This window comes from Podospora pseudopauciseta (assembly GCF_035222475.1).
Source record: "Podospora pseudopauciseta strain CBS 411.78 chromosome 7 map unlocalized CBS411.78m_7, whole genome shotgun sequence".
Taxonomy (NCBI): domain Eukaryota; kingdom Fungi; phylum Ascomycota; class Sordariomycetes; order Sordariales; family Podosporaceae; genus Podospora; species Podospora pseudopauciseta.
In genome coordinates, this window is record NW_026946667.1 from 522398 (window position 1) to 550115 (window position 27718).

Here is a 27718-nt window from a genome sequence, read left to right on the forward strand (position 1 = left end):
TTTGATTTGACATGACCGATTTTCCACCTCGACTCCATGCGGAACTCTGACGTGATGAGCTAATGGAAATGGCTGAGAGTGACGCCAAGTTACCAAACTTCCATATCTTCAGGTTGACTCTGGAGTCCAAAACGAGGCGTTGCCATCACCAGTTATCTGAGCAATATAAAAGTGACTCAATGCAGGGCACGATACTAGGGCTCGTAAAACTTTGATATCTATGCACAACTACGCATATGCCGCCCTCCCCAATGCAGAAAGCCAAAGCCAGACCAACCAGTCCACAACTCCATTGCCGCAAAAGAACAACAAAAATTAGAATCGGCTGATACCCCGTCCAAAGATCCAGGAGATTACCCAGTAAATCGGCACGAGCAACTTATTCCTCCACGACATCGCCTTGGTGAGATAGGCTCCCCTCCAAAGGACCCATGCCACCCACCCCTTGAGCTCATCGGCCTTGCTCTGGTGAATGGCCTTCCACCCACCCAGATACGTCATCGTCCCCCAATTCCTGAACTTGAACTCCTTCCCGTCCTGACCTGGTGAAATCCCCTTGTTCAGCTCCTTAGCCAGATACTGCGCCTCCTGAGCAGCAACCTGCGCCGTCTTTGGGAGGGGGTCATTCTCGATAAAACTGCAATCTCCAATGACGTACACCCCATCCAACGGCTTCTTCTCCAACTCATTTCCTTCCTCAAACTTAGCATCAGCATCCACGCTCAAAGCCCTCATATACCCATCCACCACCAACCCCCCACTCCTCTTGTCCCTAACCAACCTCCTCCTCTCCAGCACCTCCCCCGTCATCGGATTCTTACTCTTACTCACCACCACCTCCTTCTCAGCCAACTTTGCAATCAGAGGATTAGCCATCAACCCCGTACTCCAAACCACCATCCCCGCCCCAACCTCCCCCCCATTCTCCTCGACTTCCCTAATCTTGATCCGCACCGCCCCATGCCGTCTTCCCAACTTCCCATCCGCAAGCCTGATCTTTTCCAGATGGTGCTCCGTCTTGACCTCGATCCCCTGCCTGGCAAAATGCCCCATCGCATAATCCGCCAAAGCCTTGTCAAACATCGGCAGCACCTTTGGCGCGACATCATAAACCGTGATTTTGACAAAGCGCATCAGCTCGGGGTACATCTTTCCCAAATCGTCACGGATAAAATCGTGGAGCTCAGCCGCCCATTCGATCCCCGTCGGACCGCCCCCCACAACGGCAAAGTGTAGCAAAGCCCTCTTGTCATCATCGGTAAGAACATGCCCGTTGCTGTTGGGGCTGCTGCTGCTGGGGTAAGAGCACTGCTCAAACAGGCTCAACACCCGTAGCCTCACCCTCCTAGCATCACCGATATCCCTCAGGAAATGGGCATGCTCCCTTACCCCCTCAATCCCAAACGTCTGGCTGTAGGCTCCGCACGCAATGATCAGCTTGTCGTACTGGACCTCGATAACCTCTCCCTTGTCCCGGAGCGGGATTTGCCCTCCGGGGGGTGGGACGACAGTTTTGGAGGCGGCTTCCTCGGCGGCGTTGGTCTCGACGGTGATGGTCTTGCGGGAGAAGTCAATGTCGTCTGCCCAGCCTTGGTAGAAGTTGATGTTGCCACCGGGGAGGCGGCGGACGGGCTCGAGGATGGTGCGGAACTCGAGGGTGCCGACCGAGGTGGAGGCGAGGAGGGGGGTGAAGACGAAGTAGGGGCGGGGGGAGATTATGATGCGGTCGTATTTGGTGGGGGAGAGGGTGCGGGCTAGGGAGTAGCCTGCCCAGCCGGAGCCGAGGATGATTACCTTTTCTTTGGTGGGGGGGCCTGAGGGGGGGTGTTAAGAGATTGTGAGGGAGGGGGAAAAGGTGGGGGGTGGCTGACCTTTCTTGAAGCTAAAGTTCCGGGAGGAGACTAAAGAGGTGGGAGCTAGAGAGGTTGAAAGGGAGAGTTGACGGGGTGAGGAGCCGGTCAGCCCCCGTGGGAGGGACCGGGTGAGGGAAGAGGGCATGTGAGTTGGTGATGTGTGGTGAAGTCGCAATATGAAGCAGCTTGTTTGTATAAGGTGGGTAGCACGAGGAAGGCTGAGGTAAGTCGAGAATGTATCAAACCAACTCTGGTTTGCTTGCCACCAGCGTATCGAAGAAAAAGAAACAACTCAAAAAGATGACACGACAGCTAAAGCTAGCAAGAACGACAAGCAAGAGCAAGCAAGAACAGACAAGACGTCATGGAACGAAGAAAAAGTAGGGGTCCATCTTCAAGCTTATAAGAGCTTGCTGTCAGTCAGCACGCGAGTACCGAGAGAGAAAAACTTTCTATTCCTGGCTGGCCTCCATCGGGATTGTCTAACTAACCCCTGGGGGACCCTGATGAATCACAGGTCGATTTTTTCCCCCTCTGTTCTTCACGTTTCAAAAGAGTCATTGTTTCCCATATCCGGATACCGCGGCGGAGTGCGGGTCTACCCGTTGCAGCAGCAGGGTGAGCTCTGCGAACTTGACAGGTGCGCCGCCGCCGCCGCCACATTGTCGGGTCTGCTGGGAACCCCGTTGAGAGAAAGGGTCCAACAGAAGAAGCGCGGAAGAAGTCGTTGATGTCAAAAAGACGTCACGTCAATGGTCCGGAATCGGATTGGGGGGCACTGCTGAGAATAGGTCTCCCGGGCTTTTCCGTCGCGAGCCCCGCGGGATACGAATAGTATGCAGTACGCAGGAAGACCGAAGACCCGAGGTTCTCCTCCTGCTGGTCTCGGTATTCTCGCAAAACAGGGCTTCCAGTATGGAAAAGAGAAGAGTCATGAAATGGGTAGGAAACGAAGGTGTCATTTCAAAAATTATGTGATATTATCCACAGAGGACGGGATCGGCGCCATCTGAATTTGTTGGAAGTGCCCCTCTTCTTCGGTACATAGTGTACAGCAAGGCTGCTTTAGCGGCGATGGTGGGGGTTTTCGGGAATGTGCCAAGATGAGCCTCTGCCGGGAACCATACAGGTACGCTATATTTCTCACCATCAAGGGGAAGCTGTCGACACGGATGATGGCTCCGGCACGCCCGGTCTCTTTGCGCAAAATTGCGGCTCTCTACGGAGTGTTCGTCTTTGGCTTATCCGGTATGATCGGGATGGAGGCGTTGAGCGGTGTATATCTACTGGAGAGTGTCCCTGTCAGCATCTCTCGGTCCGGGTGAGTGTAAGACCTCAACAACTTGTGCTGGCTGAGAGGGTTGGGGAACTCCGATTCGGAGAAATATGGACAGTCCACGAGCTCAGCGGCACAAAAGGGAGGGATTTCCTTGTGGGATTCAGCTTGCTGGCAGCTGAAGAGAGGATAGCCGAGCGTGAACCGATGGTTTTCGTTTTCCACCCATCTTCAACACCACATGCTTGGAGGAAGTCGACGAGATGTGGCTTGTGAGTCAATCCTCTGGATATCTCTCGGGAAACACCTTCTCCTCACATGTTTGGGAGGGAGAGCTGATACCTCACATGTCAAATCTGGGGCTATCAACATGTGGCCTGGAGGGGTGCTGGAAGATCGAATCAAGAGCCGCCATCCCTCGAGTCCAGGGGCCAATGGTTTTTCTTAAATATCATGAACTCGAAGGGTTCCCGAGACAAAACACCAAAGAGCCTCCCTGCAGTCCCAAGTGTTATCAGAGCAGCGGTGACCCTGGACAAAATAACCGGTACTGTAAGTCGGTAAAACATATAATATCTATTAACTTGCACCCTTTTCAGTAGATAATAGGCCTATTAGCTCTTGTATAAGACCTATTGACCACTTATTTTGCAGTGCCGGTTGTTTTGTCCACGACGTGCTCGCAAGTATCCGCCTGTGGTCATAAATATTGCGTGCTTAGGCCGATATTACCAAGTTACCCGAGGTGAGCGAGGCAAGGGAAACATACAGAAAGCAACATCAAACTGCTGCCATCCTGTTGCCCGGTGAGAAGAGACGCAGCCATCGTGGGAAAATACTCCCGTGCCGCTTGTTTGAGATGCAGGTGTCCAAAAGGTCAACAACCAAGGAAGAGCAATCGCAGGAATCACTTCCTTGATTGGAGGGCTGAGCCAGCTCTTGGCAGCAAAGACAGGGGGTGGGCCTGGCCTGAAGCAACTGTGGGGTTTCACGAGCAAGGGCAATATCAGGATGTTACCCCAGCAACACCACTTCTGGACGAACGAGGGGTCACAGCTCGTGTTTACTGCTGGTTGACCAATCAGGACACCAGTCGCGGGACCGCCAGCCCAACCGAGAGTGACTTCCTTAAACACAACACCACAACGCACAAACCGCATTCCCAAGACGGCGCGCCTGTTCTCCGTTGTCTCCGTTGTCATCATTCCTCTCGCCGACTCCCCTTCTTTCGCCGCCAGCACCGGCATTCCAGTAATATATTGATTTTGTACCATTGCCCATTTGCCTCGGTAATACAGTTGTTACTTGGCCGTCCAGCAGCTATCTATCGCATTCGAGTTAGAGACACGACGCCCGCCTGCGTCTGCGACCGCGACAATCAAAGCGCGTCTTTTTTTTTTGCGACTCTGCGACACCCGCTTTCTTCTTTTTCTGCCACTTTCTCGGCGCATTCTTCACAGCATCGCCAGCTGCTCGGTGATGCCCTCACCGCCTTTTTAGCGGCCTTCTCTTCTCAACATCACAGGCAAGCAAAAAGATAGCAATTCCACACATTGATGAGCAAAATGGAGCAAGAGGACCCTGTATGTCGCTGCTAGGGCATCAGCTTATATGGGCAACAACAAACTAACAACAATGCGCCCGTTCAGGTACAGCCATTGCGCCTCTCCAAGGGGAGCAACGGCAGCGCGCCATCTCCTCAGTCGACTCGACCCAGCGGAATCCCTCGTCCGCTTTCCGAGATCTCACCCCACGAGAGACGTAGAAACTCTCCCAGCTGGAACCAGGCGACCCAGGTAAGACATCCGCATTGCTTGAAACCCTGCCGAGGATTGCGGCTGATGTGTGGTGGGTTCTGTGTAGAAACCAGCGACAATGACGGATTCTTCGCCATTCCAGTCGTCGCCCCTGGAGAACGTCACATCGCCCCGTCTCTTCTGGCAGAACCGCAGCTTCAACTCGGACGAGCGCACTGGCTCACCCACCCGCCGCTCATCCATCGAACGATTGCAAAAGGCTTCCCGCGTCAAGAACAGCAATCTCCGGGCCCTGGAGCAGAAGGAGGAGTACGACCCAGCCAAAATCCCCGATATCCAACGCCCTCTCTCTAAGATTCAGGGGAACAACTTTGGCGGCGGCGGCGTCAATGGTTTTCAGGGACGACCACTATTTGGCCACGGCAAGAGCCAGAGCACCACCAGCATCCCTATCCTGAACCCGCCCTCCCTGACGAAAGCAGCAACGATGCCGATTTCCACCTCGCCCATCCGGCCGACAACGCCCAGCAAGGAGTCCGGATCACCGTTGAAATCCTCTCTCTCGTCAAATCGATTCAAGAGCAGCTTTGATCATGAGACAGGAATGTGGTCCGATATATCTGGAGACGAGCGTCGTCTGCCCGAGGGCAAGTCGCTGCACCGCCATGCAAAGAGCGTCACTTTCGATCAAGCGCCTCCTCAAGTCAACGAGTACGAGATGGCCACCCCCGCTCCTTCTTCGATCGGCAGCAACTCGAGGGAGGGCAGCTATGATTCCACCGACGAGGACGATGACGATGACCATTACATGATTCATAACATGGACCAAGACGACAGCTTTGACGCGTCACTGGAGGATACCGACAAGACGCCTGTGGTGGGTCCCGATGACTGGAGGCACAACAATCACGAGGATCCGTTTGACAGAAGCCCAATGCCGGATGATATGCCGCCCGTCCCTAGACCCCATCATCAGCGCACTGATTCGTTGGCCTCCAATGGGGAAAGCCGCCCGTTGCCACCTCTCCCTGGCATGGACGGGACTTCAAGAAGCCTCCCTTCTCCTCCCTCCGCTTCCAAATTGGAGGCTCAGGGTCTTGGTAACAGCAGGATGCCTCTGGAGGAGCGGTTGAAGCTTATGATGCTTTCTGACGATGGCAAGTCTGCGGCCGAGCAGCAACGTGAGCGCCGCATGCGCCGTGCTGGTGCCCGTGGTAGCCAGACACCCGATCACGAGTCTAAGAGCCCCGTTGTTCAGCCACAGGAAGACGAAGAGGAGCTTGACACTGTTGGCGAGCTTTCGGGCCTCGACGAGTACCAGCTGCCTCCGCGCATTTCTCGCGAGTCCATCCTCCGACGTGTTAATGGCAACAAGGCGCTGGACCGCGAGTCCGACTACAACTTTTCATCACCCGCCGTTGGCATGTCTCCCGGCCGCCAAGTTTACGACCCCGACGTTCCCATTCCCAGCACCGAGGACAATGTTTCTGTTCTCGGCGACGAGCCAGTCTCTGTTTTGGATGATGAGTCGGATTACGACTCGGATCAAGGAAGCGTCATCATCAAGCGCGATCCTGCTGATCAGGAGTCTGACCTGTACTCGATTCCCGACACGTACGAACGGTCCGAGGTCACTGACGACTATTCTTCTGACTATGACAGCGACAGTCGGTTTGATGAGGAAAGCCAGTACTCCGAGGGGACGGACCTGCATGTGACCAAGTCATCACAAACCCAGGAGGATGATCAGGTTCCTACCCCCAGGGCAACTACTCCGGTGGATGAGCCCACTCCTCTGGTTCAAGAAACCGAGAAGGCGCTCCCCGAGGCGCCCAAGGAAAACCGCCTGTCTAGGGGGTTGGAGGCTTCCTTGTTGCCCAAGCCTGAAGAGAAGGAGGCTGTTCCCGGGCCGGAGAAGGCTTCGCAACCCGAGCCCCTGCCACAGCCTGAGAAGAGGCCTCTTACCCCGGAGCTGCAGCTCAGACGATCTCTTACCAAGCCCGAGTACGACGGGACCGGGTGGGGAGAAGATGAGTTTGAGGAGTCCGATCCGGGCACTCCGGAATCGGTCATCCACCGGCCCATGCCAGACAGCGATGACGAAGAAGCTAGAGCCTCACCGGCCATTCCCGAGCAGATCGCGACCATCAAGTCCGCCTCTGGTTCCAAGCTCAAGACCAGGCCTTCTGCCACACCAGCTGACCTGGCCACCATGCGCGAGGCGCGCAGGCAAGTCAGTCGGGAGGTTCCCCCCATCCCCGACCGCCACAGGAACAGGCTCTCTGTCAACATGGACAACGAGCTGGCACCCCCCGCCGAGGACGACTACATGGACCGTCACCCGAGCTTTAAGAAGCGGAGCCTGACACTGGATCTCGACCTTGGCCTTAGCCTAGACAAGGACTTTGACCGGGTGATCGAAGCACAAAAGGTTGCGTCTGACCAGCTTTCCTTGATTCCCCCCTTTGATTTTTCTGCTGTTCACACTCCGAGCTTGGCGGAGGCGTTTTCTCCCGACAAGGAGGAGTTTTCTTTTGATCCTTCTGAAACTACTACTACGAATATTGGTGACGGTGATGCTAACAATAATACTCCACGAAAACAGCGCGGGTACCTCATGCGGCAGAACACAAAGGTCATCACTGCCAGTGATAAGATGACGGAGGACTTCAGGGCTCGGTCGGCGGGGAATAGCCCGACCAAGGCGGCGCAGAGGCCGCAGAGCTGGACGGTGGAGCCGTGGAACAGCCAGCCGGCTCGGAAGAGGAGCTTCAAGAAGAAGCCAAGTAACTTGGGCGCTTCCGGGCCTGTTCCCCCGCTGCCTGGTCAGGAGAGTAATGCTGCTGCTGTCGCGACGCAGAGCGGGAACGACGAGGATGTGGGTGCGGAGCTGAGCCCGGGTGATGAAAATGGGGAGAGGGGAAGGCTCTTTGTTAAAGTGATGGGGGTCAAGGATCTGGATTTGCCTATTCCTAAAAGTATGTTTTTTTTTACTTTATTGGGCTGAACGAGTTGATGGCTAACGCGAGACAGATGAACGAACCTGGTTCAGTCTCACGCTCGACAACGGAGTCCACTGCGTGACGACGGCCTGGCTGGAACTGGCCCGCAACGCGCCCATCGGACAAGAATTCGAATTGGTTGTCCCCAACGACTTGGAGTTCCAGCTGACGTTGAACGTCAAGCTGGAGAAGCCGGTCGAGAAGCCCGTGGCCAAGGCACTGCCGTCGCCTACTAAGCTCAGCAAACCCAAGACGTCGGCCTTTTCCAGGGTGTTTGCCTCGCCCAAGAAGAGGAAGGAGATGGAGCTCCGGCAAAGGCAGGCAGAGGAGGAAGAGAGGCTTGCCGCTCAGCGGGAGGCGCAGGCGAGACAGATGAAGAGCCAGCCTACGGCGTGGGACTTGCTGAGCCCGCTGGCGGCGGACGATGGCTCTTTTGCCAGGGCGTACGTCTGCCTCAAGGACCACGAGAGCAAGTGTTTTGGCAGGCCCTATCTCGTCGACGTGGCGGCGTTCAACGAGTGGGCGATGGAGGACGCGGGTTTTGCGTCTAGTGTTAAGAGCAAGAGGGGGAACATGGGACCCGGCTCTGTCGTGAGGCGGGCACCGTACAAGATTGGAAAGCTGGAGCTGCAGCTGTTGTTTGTGCCGAGGCCCAAGGGGGCGACGGATGAGGACATGCCGAAATCTATGAACAGCTGTATCAGGGAGATGAAGGCTGCGGAGGAGAGGTTGGCGAGGTGCTGGGAGGGGCATCTCAGTCAGCAGGGCGGGGATTGTCCCTACTGGAGGAGGAGGTATTTCAAGCTTGTCGGGACAAAGTTGACGGCTTACCACGAGGCTACGAGGCAGCCCAGGGCCACGATTAATTTGGCGAATGCCAAGAGGTTGATCGATGATCGGAGGACGCTGATGGAGAAGGAGACGCTTGGGAAGGGGGGCAAGAGGAGGAGGAGCGCGTTTGCGGAGGATGAGGAGGGGTACATGTTTGTGGAGGAGGGGTTCAGGATCAGGTTCAACAACGGGGAGTTGATTGACTTTTATGCAGACACGGCCGAGGACAAGGAGGGGTGGATGAAGGTGCTTGGGGAGGTGGTGGGGAAGGAGGTGGTGCCCGGGGACGGGGTGGATGATGTTGTTGGCTCTGTGGTGGCGGGAGGGGGGGGAGGGTCGAAGATGAAGGGGAAGTGGTGCGAGTTGGTGATGAAGAGGGAGGAGCAGCTGAAGCGAAAGGAGTCGGCTAGCCAGGGGGGTGGCGGGAGGAGGGTGCATTCTAGGACTAAGAGTGCTTTGACTTGAGGTTTTCTATCCTGGGGTGTAGTTTTCTTTTTGCTCTTTCTGGTTTTGGCGCTGCCTTTTTTTTTCTTTCACATCTGTTGATCACTTGCATTACTGGGAGCGCAAAGGGAGGGAAGGGAATTTTGGGATGGGCAGGCAGGCAGGGCATAAGAGAGGGAAGGAGTTGATTGGGGGGGAGAGAGTCTGTCAATCTGCATAGGGTAGTAGTTCTTGTTGGAGTAAGGTATATTGGGGACTAAGAGGTGGTGGTTGGATGTTGGAACACACACATATGGGACGACTCCGACAAAAGTCATCACAGCAACAACAACAACAACAACAACATTGTTTCATTGCTTGTTTTTTTATTTTATTTGTTTTTGTTATTCCACTCTCGCCCTTGCCTTTTGCTACCTTACTGAGTAGTATTGGCACACCCAACACAAGATGTCTACTTGTCTATTTTGTTGCTTTTCAGCCCTGTCGCGTTGGCTTTTTTGAGTTGTATATCCCTTTTTCGTTCTTGAGTGCAAGAAGAAAGAAAAAAGTTGAGTTGGGTGTAGGGGGTTGGAGATTATGTTTGGGATTTTAGAGAGAGAGGGATGGGATAGGTTTCGTTGGTGTGTGTGTGTGTGTGAAGAGAACTTTGGTATCTTGTGTATTGATTGTCGTTGTTGTTGAATTTGAGAAGCTAGTTGTATTAAGCAGTATTTACCTACTTGTTGAATTTAAAATAAAAAAAGGTTTAACCTGCGGTTTTTTGTTACTGGGGATTTTGTGAAGGGTATTGGTTTGAAGTGCTACTGCAGATTTCCTTGGAATTGTCTGATGATGGGTTTTCGGGTTTTTCATCGTGTCATAGGCTTCATATCGCTGACATTCTGTAGCATGGTAACCTGCTGTTGTTGTGGCTTCTTCATTCGACTCTTCCTTTTGCCTGTATCTCTTTGACCCAGAGTCAGAGATATCTCGACCCTTTGCAAGCCTTGCAAAGTCCGCAGTGTCAACGAACAAGAAGCTGTGTCACTGACGGTGATGATGAAATGACGATTTCGTGTCACCAGACCCTTTGGCATTTTCGTGATCCTAGTGTATAAAGTAGTTTCGACAACGTAACTGATTCGCCCTCTATATATATATATATCCTTCTCGTTTATGCAACTGCCGTGTTTTTTGCCACTCGATCTTCAATGATCATCGTCACCCACCACCATGTACAGTGCCAGCCGACCCGTTTGATCATCTGATCTGTGCATATGAGTGCATTAATACATTTTTTATGTAGGTAGGTAGTGTTACAAGGAAACGGTGATATTCTGGAAGGGTTGGGTAGGTTTGTTACCTACGTGGATCAGATCATCATGGATGGGTATGGAGGAGGACGGGAGTATCCGGTGATAGTCCGGCACAGGCCAGACAGACCAGGCACCGTGTTTGTTTCGGGGGTAGCAGTACTGTCTGTCTGTTTCTACCCGCTTTAGGTCCCGCCCATACCGACCCGTAGTTCCCGTGTCCTCCGTCTCCGGGGTGTGGTGTGGTGTCATCAGGTCCGGGGTTACACATACACACACACACATACACACACACCGTATTTTCGAAGGTCCGTTCAGAGTCCCACCGTAGGTCAGTCACCGTTGTTTTGGAGGTGCCACTCCGTATTTGTGTTGGCTGCTCACCGTAAGTTTGGAGTCTTTTTTTTTTTTTTTTTTTTTTTTTTTTTTTTTTTTTTTTGGCTTCAAAGGGGGTTCTTCACCGTATTCCGTGGGGTTACAGTCTCGCCTCCGTAGTGGTTCGTTCCCAACCCGCGGAATCCTGAAAATGATACCCGGCCGCCGGGACACACAAGGTTCGAGAACGGTGGAGATCCTTTTTTTCTTCTTGTCCCGTTCACACACCGCCGTTCAGGGGCCGCCGCCGCCGTCGTCCGGAATGGGGACCAGATTGCTCCACTTTCAGGTACCGGGGTCGGAGTTGGAGTCGTCTCATCACGCCTTACTGCGGCGCAGGAACACGATAGGCAAGGTACAAAGATAGATGCGCTGGCAGTGTGGGAGAAAAAAAAGAAGAAAAGCTTCTGCTGCATAATCTCGCTCCTCTTTTTTTCCACCACGGGGAAGAGCATCCGTATGCTACTTAGATACACTGCAAGTGGAGAGAGTGTGCTTGCTGTCAATGTGTCAGTGAGGCCGTAGTGCAGGTACCACAGATGGCCAGTTTTGGGCTGATCTACAGCAAAAATAATAGTTGTATGTTTCACCTAGTTGGTGTAAGTGAAGGTATTCAGACAAAGCCCCCCCCGGCTCTCCAACAAAAAAAAAAAAAAAAAAAAAAAAAAAAAAAACTAAACGGGTCAAGTCCCAAGTGAAGACTCTTCTAGCGCCATCCCGTCGTTGTCGATCGATCTCGATGAGATAGATACCTCTCAGATTTCAGAATTTTCATCACCAACCCGCATCAGTCAGCGGTCACAGGACTGTCTGACTGTTGACAGTGAACAATCTCGTAAGCTGTCCACCACCCACTTTTTCCAGCTGGGGTGGATAGCAAGAGCTTCTTTTTCCGTGGGGGGAGGGGGGAGAAAATAAAAAACTTGGTCTTTTTTATTACCCCAGTGAACAAAAAACAAACCCCCGCCCAGGTCGGTCGGTTTCGTCCACTACCCCATATTCCCCACAGCGCTAGTCTATCCCGTCCTGCTGCCGCCCCCGCTTAACGTCCGATTTTCCTTAACCAACACAGCGCAGATCACTTTCCTTCCCTCTCGTCCGGACAGGCTGGAAGCTTCTTCTGCGGTGAGAAGAAAAGAGAGGGTTGTCTACTGGCTGTGTGTGAAAGGGGTGGAGAAATGAGGCTGTGTTCTTGTGGAAAATGGAGAACATATATCGGTGCCTTGCATATACAGACCGCGGCAGACTATATCGGCACAGAAAAGAAAACAGAGATTTATTCTGTTGCCTGGTGTAACTGTTGGGTAAAGATCTAGAACTTTGCAAAAATCTAGCAAACATGTGAGACATATTGCCCAGCTCCTCACCTCGGTCAACAACAACCCCTTTCTCATCTGCCGCTCATTCATCACGGATATCAAACCCGATATTGAACGGCCCCTCCCCCCCCAAACCCCCTCCCTCTTCACCGAAACACCAAGACAAGGTGAGGTCATCCCCCCTCTCCTCAAAAAAACCCAGCGTCCCATCCAATTCAGGAACCCACATCTTATTACCCCATATTCTCGGTCTTTGCTTGTCTGCCAGCAAGCTCCAACCAACCCCACCACCCGTGTAACCATATCCTATCTCCACCAGTCCATCCACACCAAGCAAGCAGTTCCAATTGTTCCACAACGGTCACCAACAAGATAGAACAAGCGAAACAAGAAGCGAAAAAGCAAATGCATCATTCTGTCTGTGTGTGTGTGTGTGTGTGTGCGTGCGTGTGTGTGTTGTATTCAGCCAATTCAATTGTGTAATAAAGCGAAAAATGTGTGTTTTGTTTGAGCGGTGTGACATGTCCCATCCGTCCGTCCGTCCGTATCCATCGTGATAAAAAGAAGAAAGCTCCGTTCATGCCAAGAGTAAAATAAAAAAGACGTGACAAAGTTAGGTATATACATTTCAGACAGCAAGAGAAAAATAAAAAAGAGGCCTGTGTTTCCTTTGCCAATAATCTCCAATAATATGCCGCCACCTCCAAGAAAGTTATAAATGCTAAAAGTAGAGTAGTAAGCTCAGATGTCCTCCTCGAGACCCCCCGAAACGAATAATAGTCCTCCTCCTCTCCATGACTTGTCATCCTCCAAGGAATAAAAAAAAGTTGCTTTTTTCCCATCTATTGTCTTCAGATAAACCCTCGCCCATGCCGCTAAGCTTTTTGTTGAAAACACATATCCCAAACATGAAAAACAAAATTAGTAGTAAGTGACAATGAAGAAAGGCACCAAGAAGGGGGGGTGGTTTGTGATGATGTGGGACGTTAACCAAGTCCATGGCAACCGCCAATCCCTCCCTCCCTCTTCCCCTGTACAGCGCGTGCCCAGCCGAGGGACCAACCCCGCGCTAAGAAATGCAGGTGTGCCCCAGAAAACGCCTCTTTTTCGATGCTGGCCTGTCATGTGCCAAGACAGATGTGGAAAGCCTGAGGATGGCATCCCCGCCGCTCCCCATGCTGAACCGGCTTACCCGTGTGTGGGGTACCGAGAAATCAAAAGATCCGGAAAGCTGCATGAGTGGCAGCTGGGTTTGGGAGGTGTGATGCTGCTGCTGCTGCTGCTGCTGCTACTGCTGAAGCACAGCCAGCACACAAGAGAGGGCAGATCTGTGCCGTTCAGCACCCCGCGCGGAATGTTGCACTGCAACAGCTCGGCCAACCAAACCCCCACATGGAGAGAGATAAAGAAGGATCAGAAGAGTCCTTTTCCTAATCAAGACAGCTCTTGACTTTGCGTCCCTGGGTCCCAACGACTGCAATCAGCGTTGCCCTTTCCGACAGCATCGCTGCATTGCCATGTGAGGCTACCCGCATCCGACTCCTCGCATGACTTTCAATGCGGGAGAACTACCTCCCGGAGGCGAGCATGGGTGTGACGAGTTCGATGCTCTTTGGTCTGGAGTAAACACCAGGCCTGCGTGACGGAAGGGGTCTGTCAACCGAGGAGCCGTAGTGATCGTAGTACGCCCCGTCGTAAGTGGTCGAAAAGTAACTCGAGGTGGGTTTCGTGTACGAGTTGTCTGGGCTTGTAGCAGTGCCCCTGCCAAACGACCAGACACCGCTGTGGGAGGTACCCATCATGGGTGACGTGGGACTCGGTGGGCGGATGTATAGTGACGCCTTGAGCGCATTTACGGCCGTTGAGGGCGGGGAAAAGTGCGTAGAGCTAGGCCTTGAAGGCGAGGCGCGGGGCACGATATCTCTAGGCTCTGGAGCTCCCGAGTAGAAAGGGTACTGAGTAGGTGGGTGACTTCCACGGCTCGGCGCCGTCGAGGCGCTAACCTGGTCATCGTACCGGCATCTAGATTGCAACATTAGCGCTGAGTCCAAAGAGATACATCATCTCGCAGAAGACTCACGTTTCTGAGCAGTAGAGGTTCTGGTCGTCGGCTGGAATGAACTGCTTCTCGCACACCATGCTACATCATTCAGTCAGCCGGGGTTCTTCCAAGGAAATCAAGACGTATGCAAGAACGGCAACCTGGACACTCCCCCAGAGAATGAGGTGCCCGGTGTGGTGGTTGACCCCTCTTTCCCCCTCTTCGCTTGAGGTAACACAAATCACCTGCATGTCAGGTGACGATGCGGGCGGATGGAAAGGGAAGTGCTGCAGTTGCGAAACGTAAACGCTCGGAAACACTTACCAGTACTGCGGGAAGCTCTCCCGCTCCTCATCCCACCAGCGCTCATCGTCCAGTTCCCTCTCTCTGTCCTCGCGACTCCTGCCCAGCTTTGGAGCGCTTTGTGGTGTGATTCTTCTCGTCATGGTGGTAGGTCTGGATGAGTGCTTCCTGTAGTTGGGGTCTGATGCACCGACTGTTGCTTTGCGGACGTCGGTCATGGACGTGTTGCCCGACTTTCGACGGTGGTGATGCATGGAGACGAGCCTTGTGATTGGTGCAGCTCAGGGGAGCTCGAGGTGAAAGCGCAGGGCGTCGAGGCCAGGGAATGCTGGTTGGCTGTAGCTCGTCCAAAGTCACTTGGGGTCCAAGTGTGGGGATGGAGATGGCCCAGACGGGGGGAGGCGGGGAATTTGAAGCTTCAGAGAGCGAGAACTGAAGAACCCGGGATAAAGCCTGTGTGGACAGCTAGGGGTTGGGGGTTGGGTAACAATTGAGCGACGAAAAGATGATCCTTTTGAACTCGGCAATTTGTCGTCCAAACAAGAAAAAGTTTTCCTCGCAATTGGAGCCCAGCAAAGGGGTGTGTCGTGCGGTGGCGAATATGTATGCTGCAGAAGAGATTTTTTTTTTTTTCTTTTCCCTCTTTGTCGGTGCTGTCGGTTGCTGGCGGCCTTTTGTGGACTGTGATGGTCCCTTGGTATTATGCCGGGCCACTCGATAGTTGGATTCTTGGGCCAGTAGTCTGTAATCGCTGAACCTTCGGGGAAGGTGTCTAATAACAGGGCTTGACTCGGGTTGCCGCCCAGCAGTGAGTCTGTGTTGCGTTGCGGTGCTGCTGACGGGCCACAACGTTGTGTGTCGCGACAACTCGTGGACTTGGCGTGCAAATCGGGTAGCCAAACGAGCAGGATTTTACCCCGCGCTTGTGTAGTCGGGATGTCTGTTACAGAAGAGAAGTGACGGTTGAGTTGATGGGAACACAAGTGGAAACTCGCGTGGTGGTGTGTGTGTCTTGTGTAAGTGTAGGTATGAAGATAGGTGGTAGTGTAGCTTGGAAGAGCTGTCTGAATGTCTTTGAACCGAAAAAAGACGGCACAGGCGAAGCTTGAGTGTGTGAGACGACCGACCAAAGGCAGAGCTTTAAAAGACTTGATTCTTTGGGCTAATTATCAGATACTTTTGCGTGTCGGATGACTCCTTTGACCAATTCCTGGGCGCTTCAGCTTGCGCGTGGACCAGCGCCGAGTCCTTCAAGGCTGCTGCCGAGAGCGGAGATGGACGGAGCTGGGTGAGCTTGTTGGCCTTGACCAATCGTCTTTCACCGTCGGTGGGTGTGGTGCAAAGACGGGGAAGTGTATCGAGAGGACAAAGATCCCCGGTCCAAGTGTGTTTCCCGCCAGCGCGGGCTCAGGTCGACGAGAGCAGGGTTAGACCTTGGATCCCCAAGAGCGGATGGAGCGATGTTGAGATCAGAATTTGGTGTGCTGGTGAGACGACGAAGACTGGACAGGAGGCTGGAAGGGTCAGGTTGGCGAGAAGGGCAAGAGGGCGAAGAGAATGTCAGGGAATTGGGCGGGCTGTGTTCTTGTAGGTCACTGGATGGGTGAGAGGGGAGGAGGAGGGTTTCACCTGGGCGCTTTCGTGGGGTGGGTGAACACCCATGATGCAAACGTCAATTGAACCTGTCTTTGCAACACAGTGTGAGGAGTGCCCCTCTTTCGGCCCCAGATCACTGGGCAGTGACGGGCCAGGGGTCCCCAGGAGACGAGCGGGACAGGCCTTGTCTACGATGAAGCGGTCCGGTGACAAATTTCGTGGGGGCGATGGTGGAATCTGGGACAATGGCTGGGCCGGGCAGCACAGGCAATGTTGCGAGAGAATGTTGTGATATTTGGGAATCTGTCAGACTGTCACCGGACGATTCGGTGGCATTGTGTGATTTTTCAAGAGCCTTGATGAGAGAGCTGCTTTCTGTTTTCAGACCACGAGGTGGAGGGCATCTGGCCAATCAGGTGCTGATGCCCATCCAACAATTCTGGGGAAATGCCAAATTCACACTCTCGACACTGCCCACCATGTTGACATTTTCTGGTTCACTTGATCATCACACCGAGTTGCTCTGGTCCAGTCACATCACCATGTTCCAGCCTCATCAGACCCGAATCCCGCTGTCATGGAAAATTTTTCTTTCATTTTCCACAGCCTAGGTCTTGGCGTCCACTCCACAACCGTCACGGCCGCCTCACCGTCTGTTGATGAACCAGCAAGCTCACGGATTTCTACCAACACCAGAAAACCCGATGCCAAGGTCTGTAAAGAACATCACGCCATGAACGATCTGCGCCGGGACTGGGTCTGTGGATCGCGGATGGGTCGGATTGTTCAGCAATCTCCATCAGGGTCCTCCAAGCTCTCCCCCCAAGCTCCACCGGCGGCCAGGCACAGCAGGGAGGGTGGTACTATCGAGCCATCAAGGTGTCGTCGACCTCTGCCTCAGCTGCCTCAAAGCCCACCAACAGGGTCATCTTCAAGATAGAGCACCAAAAACACGAGCGATCGGCCCGTGGAACTTTCGTATGCTCCCCGGCCTGCTATCGATCGCTGGGTGCATCATCCGGGCCTTGGTCTGCAGCTACCATGACTTGCCCGTGTTGAAAACCCGCCCGCCCTGGACCGGCACGCAATATCAGGCCGTCCGAGCCATTCAAACGCCTTTTAGGTTCGGCCGCCCGGGCGTGGGGGTTCCTCAGAGCATTGGTACATCAGACCTGAATCTCATCAACAAAATACACTCAACTCGCTCATTATTATTGACTCTCTCAGTCTGGCAACATTACCTTGTACCACCTCAAGAGAGCTTCCATCTCAGACTCCTATCATCGGCCATCATGACATCCGTGCATTGGCAGCACTGCCGGCCATCTCGTCTCTCTGCACCACCCCCCCGCTTTCGATCTGGGCGGCATATCTCTACCGCACCCTCGACAGATTGCTGCATCCTCGGAGTGACGCCAGACGCATCTGGGTAGAGCAAGCATATCTCGTATGCACCCTGTCTGTTGCACCAGCGTTGACCGAGGTGCCGGCGGCAGGCGGCCGGCCAATATCCCATCGTCCGCGGGGCATAGGAATCTTTTTGACCGGTGCGGGATGCACGGCCAGAAGCAGGCCCATCGTCTGGAAGCGAGCCTGTTTGCTACCAGCTGCCCCTTTGCCACGGACTGGAGGACGAGATTAGTGACGTGCATTGTCGATCATGCTAGGAATACCACCTCACCTCTTGATATGGTGGCATAGTGTAGGGGATGAGGGGTCACGTCTCACACGCACGCTGGTTCGGAAAAAGGTACAGCCCCTTTGTTTGATAAGGCACACAGTGAAAGACTCCGACTTGGTTTCCGAGATATGGGAAGACTCTTGTCCCCCGTATCTCGACCCTGACGGGTAAGCCCGGGTTTTGGAGGTTGGCGGCGGTGCATCAGGGGCCTCAGATCCATATACCTGGCGTTGGCAGACCCCGAATCCGCTCAGGTCCACGGTAGTCTCGATGACCCCTCGTCGTCATCACCATCATCATCATCATCCAGTTGCTTGGTGGGAATGGCACGGCGATTGCTGCAGGTACGCTAGCCGCAGCAGGGTTCTGATCCGAAAGCTCTTATCTCGGTGCTATGGGTTATCAGGAGGGGTAGCATATGGCTGCAATCGAAGCCTTGCCCAGCTTTGATCCAATGCCGGGAGTTTGGCCGAGATATCACGGCAAGTCTTTTTTTTCTTCATGTGGGATTCTGCCTGCCTCCCACGCAGGAGAGATATTGGGGGTCTCAGTGGGGACGTGCACGGGGGCCTTCCGTGATGTTTTGTTTCTCTTCTACACCACTCTTGGCACAGCTACACACAGTGTGTGCTTTTACAGAGGGGCAAGCCTCGGAGACATCCGGGTGTTGAATTGCTTCAAACTCTCTCTCTCATTATTATCCACACAACCACCCACGGGGGGGCTGTGTCCCGACTTTTTGTCGAGGATGACTGAATTCGAGATTTCGCTGACGTCTAGGAATTTGCCAGTGGGTAAGGATTCTAGGATTATAGCCAGGCAATTCGGGAGAATCTCCCGCCTCGGGGCGGAGATCGCAGGGATTGTCGGGGCTCCACCGGAGATCCAATGCTTAACACAACCTCCATTGTGTCAGGCTCTGCCTTGTCAAGCCTTCTTGATGACTCCGGTCTCGCACTAGGATGTTGCCGGTTAGTTATCAGTGTCGACTCATCGCTTCACAGCAAAGTATTATTCTTGGAAACAGTCGGTCACCGTGGCGACAATCACGCAAGACTATGAAATATGTCCAAGATTGGAGCAAGTGGGAATGGTCCCGACAGTTCGGTCCGTTTATTTTTTTCTTTCGGCACATGTCTTGACCTTGTGTCAGTGACACAAGTTGTCAAACTGGTAGCACTTGAACAATGTGGATCAACAACACAAAAAGCAAAAGGCTTCACTTCCCAGGTCTCGTGATCTATCCCCGACGTCCCCGAGTATGCTTCTGTCCTTCCCATCGGCGTCCTGATCTCAGACTTCGGGATACACACAGACGCGGGAAGAAAAAGGGGGATACCCTTTTTTGATACAAGATCGGGCGGGGAGAACATCTGTGCTGTTGCATGAGATATCTCACTGCATAGTTATGGCTGAGATACAAGAAGAACCCGGGGAGAGACGATCCCCCGCGAGACTAATGTAAAAAAAGAAACATCTCGTCGTCATATCCTTCACCGATCACGGTTCCTCTCATCCCTTACATGCATCATCGAGGGATGTGACAGGGTGCAAAAGACACCGAGGACAGGGACGCGGACGGGACACATTTTTCTTTCTCGGTTCCCTCGGCAGTGGCTTCTCAACTGCCTGACACCGATGCTTTGGATCTGGGAATGTGTTTGGCTGGGATTGGGTGGTTTGGTGTAAGCACACAGTGCCCGCAACTTATGCAGTTTTCTTTTCTTTTTTGCTTTGGGACCCAACCAGATTTTGAACGTGTGTGCGGTGACCGATCGGGTTATCGGGCTTATTATACACTACATACAATACGTCGGGCTTCTATTGTTTTTCTTTTGTTGGGTTTCTGTGTAGGTCCCCTATCCAACGCACAAGATGAAAAGACATGCGTGGCGCTTACGTTGATACACAAGACACAGGACACATGCTACTTTTTACGCGCGGTTGAAAAGACGATGATGGTAACAGGACACCAACAAGGCATAACACCATCTTTTCTTTTTTTCTTTTTTTCTTCTTTTTTTTTTTTTGCCCCGATCCTTTTTTTCTTTCTTTTTTGGACAACAAAAGTCAGGGGTTTGTTGCACACATCACCAAAGCTGTGTGTGTGAGGGTGTTGTTGATGTTGTCATGTTTCACTTCTGTAAGTCACGTTACAAGGTCTCAAAAGCCTGTCCTTCGGGTTACCAAATGAGGCAAAAGACCGTGCTTGCAAAGAAGGTGTTGGTGGGACTGTACAGTGGCGAGAAAATGCAGTCAGACTTTCGGAAAAGGAAAGAGAAAAAAACGGCAAAAAAACACTTCGAGAAGGTGAGCGGCACAGTACAGTACGAAATGGGATGATGGAATGGGGGTAACATTGAAGCTTGCGGCACTGCTTGAACAGACGAAAAAGGCGGCACTGATTAAGATTGGACATGGATATCGGTTCAACCAAGGAAATTGTTGTCAACATTCCCAGGCGGCTAGAATATGGCAACAGAACAAAATGTTATTTGTTGGGGGGAAGGGGAAAAAGAAAAGAAAAGCCGATGGAACCCGTAAAGCTGCCCGTCCCGTTCGGTGGTTCCAGATATGAGATATCAATGGTGTCAGCGGGGGGACCGTTGGGAGTGGTTTTCTTGGACTTTCTTGGATTTCTATAATACTGGGTCTTTGATATGACGAGACTACAACGTAGTGTTGGTAGGTAAAGTGTCGGCGAACCCGATATGATCCCTCTTTTTCCTGTGAGCGTGATAAAAAAGCCGGACTTGTCACTACTCCAGCGAAGGGAGTAATATAGTGCTTACCTACCAGAGAAAAAGTCGGAACCGCATTTCGTTGGAGTCGGATGGATCACGGAGTTTGAATAGTAACAACCCCCCCCCCCCTCACTGGCCAGCCTTTTCTGAAACCCAGTCCCACCAGCCCTATCATCATCATCGGACAGAAGCAAACAAAAATAAGGTGCTCACCTTCCCACACCTTTTTCTCACCGCTCGCAAGCGTTACTTGCGGCGGTTAGATAGACCGGTGTGTGCGTGCGCAAGTCAGCGGCTTGGTCAGGGCTTGGAAAGGTTCATGTGTGTGCGTGCTCCCCCGAGGATGATTGAGTGGGTGGGTGTGATGACCAGTGTGACGGGTCTGGGATACGGGGGGTCATGGTGATGCTCCCAAGACGGGAAGAAAAAGATGGTGTGAACCAAAAGGTCGGTTGCTCGCATGGGGGTTTGGTCAGGTGAGTTTGTTGCCTTGTCCCTTTTTTTTTTTTTTTTTCCTTCCCTTTTCTATCGCACTGTGTCGCCATTGTACACAACCTAGCTGAGTTGACAAGGCTTGTGTGTGTATGTGGTTGATGGTACTCAAATGCAAGGTACCAACAACCACCTACCTACCTACCTACCTACCTACCTACCCCAAGCAAATAGAAAAGAAACAAACTGCCGCTTTTAGTACATCAACCTGACTCTTTTTGAAAAAAAAAAAAAAAAAAAAAAAAAAAAAAAAAAAAAAAAAAAAAAAAAAAAACTGCAAACTGTGTGTGGGGGGTATGTTGATCTGTCATATCCAGGACCGTCTTAGGACCTTTAAGGGTAACAACAGAGATAGGGTAAACTCGGTTTAGGTAGATTACGGGTCTGATCAGACACAAGTTTTGGTACGAAAACGGTGTTGTGGAAGCAAACATGTTGCTGGAAGAGGAAAGTCGTAGTAGCTCTTGTGCGTTGAGTTTGGGACCTGTGATGATATCATCTGACAGTGAATGAAAGAAACATGTTCCTAATCTTGGTAGGACACAGTGGTTATGCTAGTCGAGTCACCAATAGACGGAACCAGAGGCAGAAAGCTCAACGTGCAAAGATCAAGAGACATTGCACTAAAACACTCCAATTCAAAGCTCAGCTCAATTCGCATTCCCCTGAACCACACCCCCTTCCCCCAACCATCAATGCTCATGCCATTAACCCAAACACCCCTTCTCCCTTCCCTTGCTCCCACCCCTTGCTCCCACCCCTTGCTCCCACCCCTTGCTCCCACCCCTTCCCCCTTTTCCATCTCAGTGTCCCTTTTGTAAAAGTCCATCCACAAACATTACAAAACACAAAACTTGCTCAATATTAATAACATGATAATATAAAACAACAACAACAACAACAACAACCACCCACCTCCCCTCCACTTCCAACATCCATCCCACCTTCTTGAACCCAACCAACAACACACACAAAAAAAGAGAGACAAAAGAAGAAGAGATCATTGCACCGGCCTCGAACTAGCCATCTCTCCATACCGTCCTCTATGCTGCGTAGTATCATACGCCTGCAACACTCTCGTCTGCGACTCGTCCGCCGCCGAAAAGGCGTAACCCCTCTGCTTCCTCATCCTCTGCACCTGCCTCACTTTTCTAATCGCCTTTTGGAATTGTTCCATTCTGTTTCCCCAATGTTAGCATCCAATTCCCTACCGCTTGCGAGTCCAAAAAACATACCTCGGCCTATAATCCTGAATATTATACTTTTGAATCTCCTGCACATGGTGATACGCCTCCGGCTTCCACAACCTCTTGCTAAACTTCCACGCAAAATCCCTCGACAAGCACAAAATCGCCAGCGTCGGCATCTGGATCCAAAATTGCGGGCTGGAAAACAGCAAGGGGATGATCCCGTGGTATTCCGTCGAAAAGTTGAGCTTGGGCGCGACAATGCCGTAGACAGCTACAAACACCACCCAAATCACAAACGAGCCTGGGATGGCGATGACGTGGTACTTGGTCCAGTTGTTCGTCACCAACGCGGCCTTGCCAAGGACAGTCAACAAGACGGCGCCGTACATGGCTGTACCCCAGACCCATTTTCCGGCGGGGACGCTGTTGCCTTGGACACCATCGTTGATCCAGAAGAGGGAGCCGCCAATGTAGAGCAGGAGAGAGTGGTAGACCGCGTTGGAGATCCAGGAGGCAAAGACGCGCTTGTTGAAGAAGCTGTTGCTCTGACCAAGGTTGTAGAGTTGGGGATAGCGGTCAAGCAGGCGGGCGGAGACAAACTGGTCGAGGATACCAAGTACGAGGGGAGGGAGGACCGTGTAAAAGACGTTGTAGAAGGAGAGGGTCCAGGATTCGTAAATGACTTCACCAGAGAAGACGTTTTGGAACGTGTACTGGGATAACAATTAGCATGATCTTCACCCTTTCAGTTCTCACACAGAAACCTACCCAAAACTGCGTCAGATACAAGGTGATGTTCTTGTAAAAAGAAAACAAAATAGCCTTCGCCACACGGTGATAACTCCACGCACCGTGCACAAGCAACAGCTTCCTCAGGTACCGGAACTGAGCAATGGAAACATCAGCACTGCGGGCAGCCTGGAGACCTTCCATACCACTGATACCAATACCAATATGAGCAGCCTGAATCATGGAAACGTCGTTGGCTCCATCGCCAATAGCGAGAAGAATCGACTGCTTCTGATACTTCTTGACCAGCTTAACCACCATGGCCTTTTGCAGGGGAGACACACGGCAGCAAATAACCGCCTTGCACATGACCGCGAGATCGAGAAAAAGCTTCTCCATGTCCTTCTCCAGGGCATACGTTAGGGATTTTCCATCAATGACCAGAGCCAGAGTATCCATCTCAATCGTCGCATCGGTTTGATTCCGAATGGCATCAATCTTCTTTTGCAGGTTGTCCCTTGTAGCATCGGCATCCTCCTCGTTAACAATGAGCAGCATCATGTCTTCGCTGAGAAGCTTGCAACTCATGCCAATATTGATGGCAGTTTCTTGTCTGTCGCCAGTGAGGACCCAGACCTTGATACCGGCCTCCTGAAGCGTGTGAATAGTCTCGGGGACACCATCTTGCAGCTTGTCCTCAATAGCGGTGGCACCAAGCAGGTAGAAGTCATGCTCAATGAGCTCCGCAGCCTTGTCGAGTTCGTCTGCGCGGTTTCCGCCGACAGTCGTCTGGGCCTTTTCATAGATCTGGAACCACTCCTGGAACTCATGTTCAGGAACCTCGCGCATGGCCAAGCACAGAGTCCGGAGACCTTCCGACGCATACTCCTCGAGATGGCGAAGCGTGACATCGACATGCGGGTTGTTATCGTTCAGACGCTCCAAGATAACAGTATCAGCACCCTTGGTGTAGCAGCGAACCACCCCGTCAGGGCAGCGGTATATGGTAGTCATTCTCTTTCTGGTGGAGTTGAACTCGCACACAGCCAAAAGCTCGTACTCGAGCCTTTCACCATTGGCCTCGATAATCACAGCGCGGGGCTTACGAGCCACAAACTTGTAGCCCAGCTGCACAGCTCCTTCGACAAGAGCACCTTCGTCAGGAGAAGCAGCCTGGTACTTGATGTTGCCAGTGTCGCTCGTCTCGGGGATAACCGTGTGGCAGGTGGCCAGCAGGGCAAGAAAGTGGTGAATGGCCTGGGCGCTAGGGTGGCTCTTAATGTTCTCCCTGAGCTGCCTAAACTCATGGATGCCAACTTCGACACCATCCTCCATCGTCGGCACGCGGTCCTCGGGCACCTTTTCGGCATACATAATTCCAGCAATCGAACACGCCTTGAACTCCATCATATTGCAGGTCAAGGTACCAGTCTTGTCGGAAAACACATATTCCACCATGCCCAACTCCTCCACCAAACTCGACGTGCGGCAGTTCGCAGGGGTGTCGTTGACGTCGTAGTAGATATCCATATCGTCATTGATGAGAATGCCGTGCCAGTACTTGACCAATTCGAGGGTGACGAAGAGAGAGATGGGAACCAAAGCGGAGAAGAGCACCCAGTACGTTACCATATCCTTGATAAAGAGACGAGCAACAGCAGCGGCGCCGTCCATGGAATCCAGGTAGAGATAAGCGAGGGCGTCACCTTGAACGCTTTGCTGGACAAGATGACCGATGGTAGAGATGGCACTGAGAACCAAAAGAATACCGACGAGAACCAACACGAGGGTGTTGAGCTGTTTCTCAACCCTGGTGCGTTTGATGGGGGTCGCCGTTGCATTTCGCATGAGCTTGGTCTCGTGGCCGGTGAACACAACCACACCGTGGATCCAGGGGGTGTTGCGCAAAGTAGCACCACGAAGCAACAGCTGCTCGGGATTCAGGGGCAGCTCTTTCTCTCCTCCACCAGCCTGCATCGTTAGGGTAGCTTCGTATGTGTAAAGGCTGCTGTTGGGCTGCTCGGACTTGATCCTGCCTCCCAACCTGCCAAGATCACTCGAGCTAACCATTGTCGACGTCTCGGGTAGGGCCTGCTTGATTTTCAGATTGGTTTCTCCATCCAGGTTTGCGGTTTCGATATAGCACAATCCTTCCGGCTCCGAGCTTGCCACCAAGACCAAATCGGCCGGGAAAGGCTCCTCGGACTCAACCCGAATAATGTCGCCCACAGAAACATTGATCCACTTCGTTTCCTCAAAAGATGACCCTCGTAAGATCCGCGCCTTGGACTGGTTTAGGGCCTTGTCGGCCTGTTTTCGCCGGTAATCCTCCACCAACTCCTTACCCGCTGATACCAACAACACAACAATAAGGGGACCGATGGTGGTGTATCTGTTTGTTGGCGACAGGCCCGGAATCTGCTGCAAGCCAGCGGTGAACAAGAAGAAAATGTTGGCAAACTTCGAAAACTGCTCAAACAAGAACTTGGGCAGAAAGGTAGCAATATTGTACTTGGCCGTCGATACGTGGTTGTCGACGTACTTGTTTGCGGCGTTCGCTGGGGGGTTGTTGAGATGGATGATTCGGGGTCCGAGTGTCGACGGGTCGGGCTTCGACCGTCCGAAGCCGAACTTGAAATTCCCCTTATCCTTCGGCGGAGGAGCCCCCCCTCCGGCACCCCCGGGTTCGGGTCTTGGTCCCGTCCGTGATTCCGTCAGTGGCAGATCCATTTCCGAGTATCCCTGACCCATTCCAAGCTTGTTTTTCACTCTTCCGAGCAAGCCGCCACCCAGGCTCAGAACACTATTACGGTTCCTCGCATTGGCCGCCGCTGCGGAATCAGCGCCGGGCGCTCCCCCGGCCTGGTAATATGAGGTCCCATCCTCCGGATAGTCGTCAAAGTCGTCGGCGTATCTCTGGTAGTTGCCCAGATCTGACGTCTGGCTGTATTGCCTGTTGACCGGTTGCGATCCATACGGGCTTGCGGGGCCTGCGGCGGAAGCCGATGTGCCAACAGGTGGTGGCCCCCTCCCTCCTGGTTGTTGTCTTTCCTGTCCAGAGCCTACAAAGTCATCGTAGGATACCGAGGGACGCGCCTGCGCACCGTCCTGGTCGTAGGCATATGAATTTAAGAGGTCGTCGTCGGTCAAGGCTGACCGCTGGCCTGTGCTGTATACGGGCTGATCATTGTCGAGATCGAGCAGGAGATCATTTCGCGGGGGCGCGGGACCCCCGGGAGGCGGACGGCCTGTCATGCCTCAAGGCGTCGCCGCTTCGGCCAATCGGTGGTGGGAGACACGGTCAAGGGGTGTGTCGAAGCATAAATCAATGGGCAGATCGATGGGACGCGGGGGAATCGTTGTTAGCTGTAGTCGTCGTGGTACTTCGTGTGCAGTCGTGAATTGGGTATGTATGTCTAGGTCTATCGCAAACTCGGGCCGGGGTGTGGTGTTGCGGCGTGCGACGAGCTGAAGTTGCAAGTTAAAAAAAATAACACGGCGCCGTGTTCTTTGATATGAGAGAGCACAGCCTCCTTTCATCAACCGGCGGAGGATTCGCGGACTGGGGTCTGGGCTACAAGACCCGTTGTCGTCGTCAGCCGTGGGCCCCGTAGGTTGTCTCTCTGCGCCCAACTCCAGTGGGCAAACGTTTGGAGCGATGGCTGTCAAAGCCGAGGATATCGTAACAACGTGATGCTGCCGAGCAGCAAGGGGGGTGGTGAGGTAGTGATATGAAGAACTGGAAACCCAAGACACTCTTTGGCGGGCTTCTTCAGGAGAACGGCGCAACCTGACTTTGGCTGTAGGGAGTGCTAGCGCGGATTGCCTTGGGACGTCACAGCCCTGCCTGTAAAAGCCGACCCCTGCGAAGAAGTGTTTCGGAGTGGCTGACAGCAGCCAATCACCGACACGAGGCCGCCTCAGAGCTGTCCCACGAAGAGTGACTAAGCAACTTGCTTGGTAGGCGTCCACTGCAGTGGCGGACCCTAGCTTCACTTACAGCAACTCATCTCATCTTTCACCATTCATTCATTCGCTCACTCACAACGGGCCATATCTGACCACGGTCACCAGCGCATTTGACGCTTTTCCAAACCGACCTCACAACCAATCCAGAACAGCAATACCGATTCTTCACATCAGACAAAATGGTCTGCGGAAAATGCCAAAAACTCAGCTCAACCACACTAGCCACGCCGGGCGTCAAGAAGAAGAGTGAGATGTACTACGGCTCAGCCGCCTCATCATCAGCATCGTCGTCCAAATCAGCCACCCTCGGGCAGAACGGCATTTCCAAGAGCAAGCTGCTGTCAAAAGCGGCGAAGAACCCATATGCTCAGTATTCGAGTTCTTGCACACAATGCAAGACCAAGGTAAACCAAGGGCACACATATTGCCACAAGTGCGCATACAAGGCAGCTGGTGGGTTTCTCTTTTCTGGTTAGCAGTTGGGATTGTTAGCTAACATTGTCACAGCCTGCGCCGTGTGTGGTAAGCCAGAAAAGAAAAAGTCAGCAGCAGCGCCAATTGTGGATGGCACCAAGAGGTCTCTGAAGTGAGTGATGAAGATGGGACTGGTGGAGGTCGGGTCAGAAGGTCAGGCGCCAGGCATCGGGAACTGACGCGAGGTGTGTATCATTCCCTGGGTTTCATGTTCATTGCTAAATCAGGCGTTTTGGCGCATTTCACGGGCGGTCTCGTTCAGAATTCTCAGTCATAACAAACATAGTAAAATCGAAATTATCCTAAACAACCGTATTATATCATAAACACACCTGACTTGCCACCCCCAA

General features: G+C 52.7%; 6 protein-coding genes across 6 annotated transcripts; 2 read left to right on the forward strand and 4 right to left on the reverse strand.

Annotated features, from left to right (window-relative positions):
• Positions 1 to 315: 315 nt before the first annotated feature.
• QC763_701820 (uncharacterized protein) lies at positions 316 to 1998 on the reverse strand (the record flags this gene model as incomplete). The annotated part of the gene is made up of 2 exons (XM_062915198.1): positions 316 to 1814; positions 1872 to 1998. 2 exons carry the CDS (start codon positions 1996 to 1998, stop codon positions 316 to 318), a joined length of 1626 nt encoding a protein of 541 aa, XP_062761452.1.
• BUD4 (Bud site selection protein bud4) lies at positions 1933 to 9930 on the forward strand. Its single transcript, XM_062906426.1, has 5 exons — positions 1933 to 4712; positions 4779 to 4925; positions 4993 to 7317; positions 7492 to 7864; positions 7920 to 9930. The coding sequence occupies exons 1-5, from the start codon at positions 4686 to 4688 to the stop codon at positions 9182 to 9184; spliced, it is 4137 nt and encodes a 1378-aa protein (XP_062761453.1). The 5' UTR covers positions 1933 to 4685; the 3' UTR covers positions 9185 to 9930.
• On the reverse strand, positions 8643 to 9354 carry QC763_0103550 (uncharacterized protein; the record flags this gene model as incomplete). The annotated part of the gene is made up of 2 exons (XM_062906427.1): positions 8720 to 9354; positions 8643 to 8670 (listed from the first exon to the last, which is right to left on the reverse strand). The coding sequence occupies exons 1-2, from the start codon at positions 8869 to 8871 to the stop codon at positions 8643 to 8645; spliced, it is 180 nt and encodes a 59-aa protein (XP_062761454.1). The 5' UTR covers positions 8872 to 9354.
• Positions 9931 to 12697: 2767 nt separating the features above from the next.
• Positions 12698 to 16630, reverse strand: QC763_701800 (uncharacterized protein). Its single transcript, XM_062915197.1, has 3 exons — positions 14515 to 16630; positions 14230 to 14289; positions 12698 to 14171 (listed from the first exon to the last, which is right to left on the reverse strand). Exons 1-3 carry the CDS (start codon positions 14745 to 14747, stop codon positions 13718 to 13720), a joined length of 747 nt encoding a protein of 248 aa, XP_062761455.1. The 5' UTR covers positions 14748 to 16630; the 3' UTR covers positions 12698 to 13717.
• Positions 16631 to 21797: 5167 nt separating this feature from the next.
• DRS2 (aminophospholipid translocase) lies at positions 21798 to 26764 on the reverse strand. Its single transcript, XM_062915196.1, has 3 exons — positions 22965 to 26764; positions 22242 to 22909; positions 21798 to 22184 (listed from the first exon to the last, which is right to left on the reverse strand). Exons 1-3 carry the CDS (start codon positions 26178 to 26180, stop codon positions 22007 to 22009), a joined length of 4062 nt encoding a protein of 1353 aa, XP_062761456.1. The 5' UTR covers positions 26181 to 26764; the 3' UTR covers positions 21798 to 22006.
• QC763_701780 (uncharacterized protein) lies at positions 26342 to 27694 on the forward strand. Its single transcript, XM_062915195.1, has 2 exons — positions 26342 to 27347; positions 27402 to 27694. The coding sequence occupies exons 1-2, from the start codon at positions 27074 to 27076 to the stop codon at positions 27482 to 27484; spliced, it is 357 nt and encodes a 118-aa protein (XP_062761457.1). The 5' UTR covers positions 26342 to 27073; the 3' UTR covers positions 27485 to 27694.
• Positions 27695 to 27718: the final 24 nt, after the last annotated feature.

Bases quoted from the DNA above. Each gene is read 5' to 3' on its own strand.
- BUD4 (XM_062906426.1), top strand. From the start codon at position 4,686: ATGAGCAAAATGGAGCAAGAGGACCCT. The intron at 4,926-4,992 runs GTAAGACATCCG...GGTTCTGTGTAG, and splicing joins GCTGGAACCAGGCGACCCAG to AAACCAGCGACAATGACGGA. The intron at 7,865-7,919 runs GTATGTTTTTTT...AACGCGAGACAG, and splicing joins GGATTTGCCTATTCCTAAAA to ATGAACGAACCTGGTTCAGT.
- QC763_701800 (XM_062915197.1), bottom strand. From the start codon at position 14,747: ATGCATCACCACCGTCGAAAGTCGGGCAACACGTCCATGACCGACGTC. The intron at 14,290-14,514 runs GTAAGTGTTTCC...TGAATGATGTAG, and splicing joins GAGAGCTTCCCGCAGTACTG to CATGGTGTGCGAGAAGCAGT. The intron at 14,172-14,229 runs GTGAGTCTTCTG...GTTGCAATCTAG, and splicing joins AACCTCTACTGCTCAGAAAC to ATGCCGGTACGATGACCAGG.
- DRS2 (XM_062915196.1), bottom strand. From the start codon at position 26,180: ATGACAGGCCGTCCGCCTCCCGGGGGTCCCGCGCCCCCGCGAAATGAT. The intron at 22,910-22,964 runs GTAGGTTTCTGT...TTGTTATCCCAG, and splicing joins TGTATCTGACGCAGTTTTGG to TACACGTTCCAAAACGTCTT. The intron at 22,185-22,241 runs GTATGTTTTTTG...TTGGGGAAACAG, and splicing joins ATTCAGGATTATAGGCCGAG to AATGGAACAATTCCAAAAGG.
- QC763_701780 (XM_062915195.1), top strand. From the start codon at position 27,074: ATGGTCTGCGGAAAATGCCAAAAACTCAGCTCAACCACACTAGCCACG. The intron at 27,348-27,401 runs GTGGGTTTCTCT...ACATTGTCACAG, and splicing joins GTGCGCATACAAGGCAGCTG to CCTGCGCCGTGTGTGGTAAG.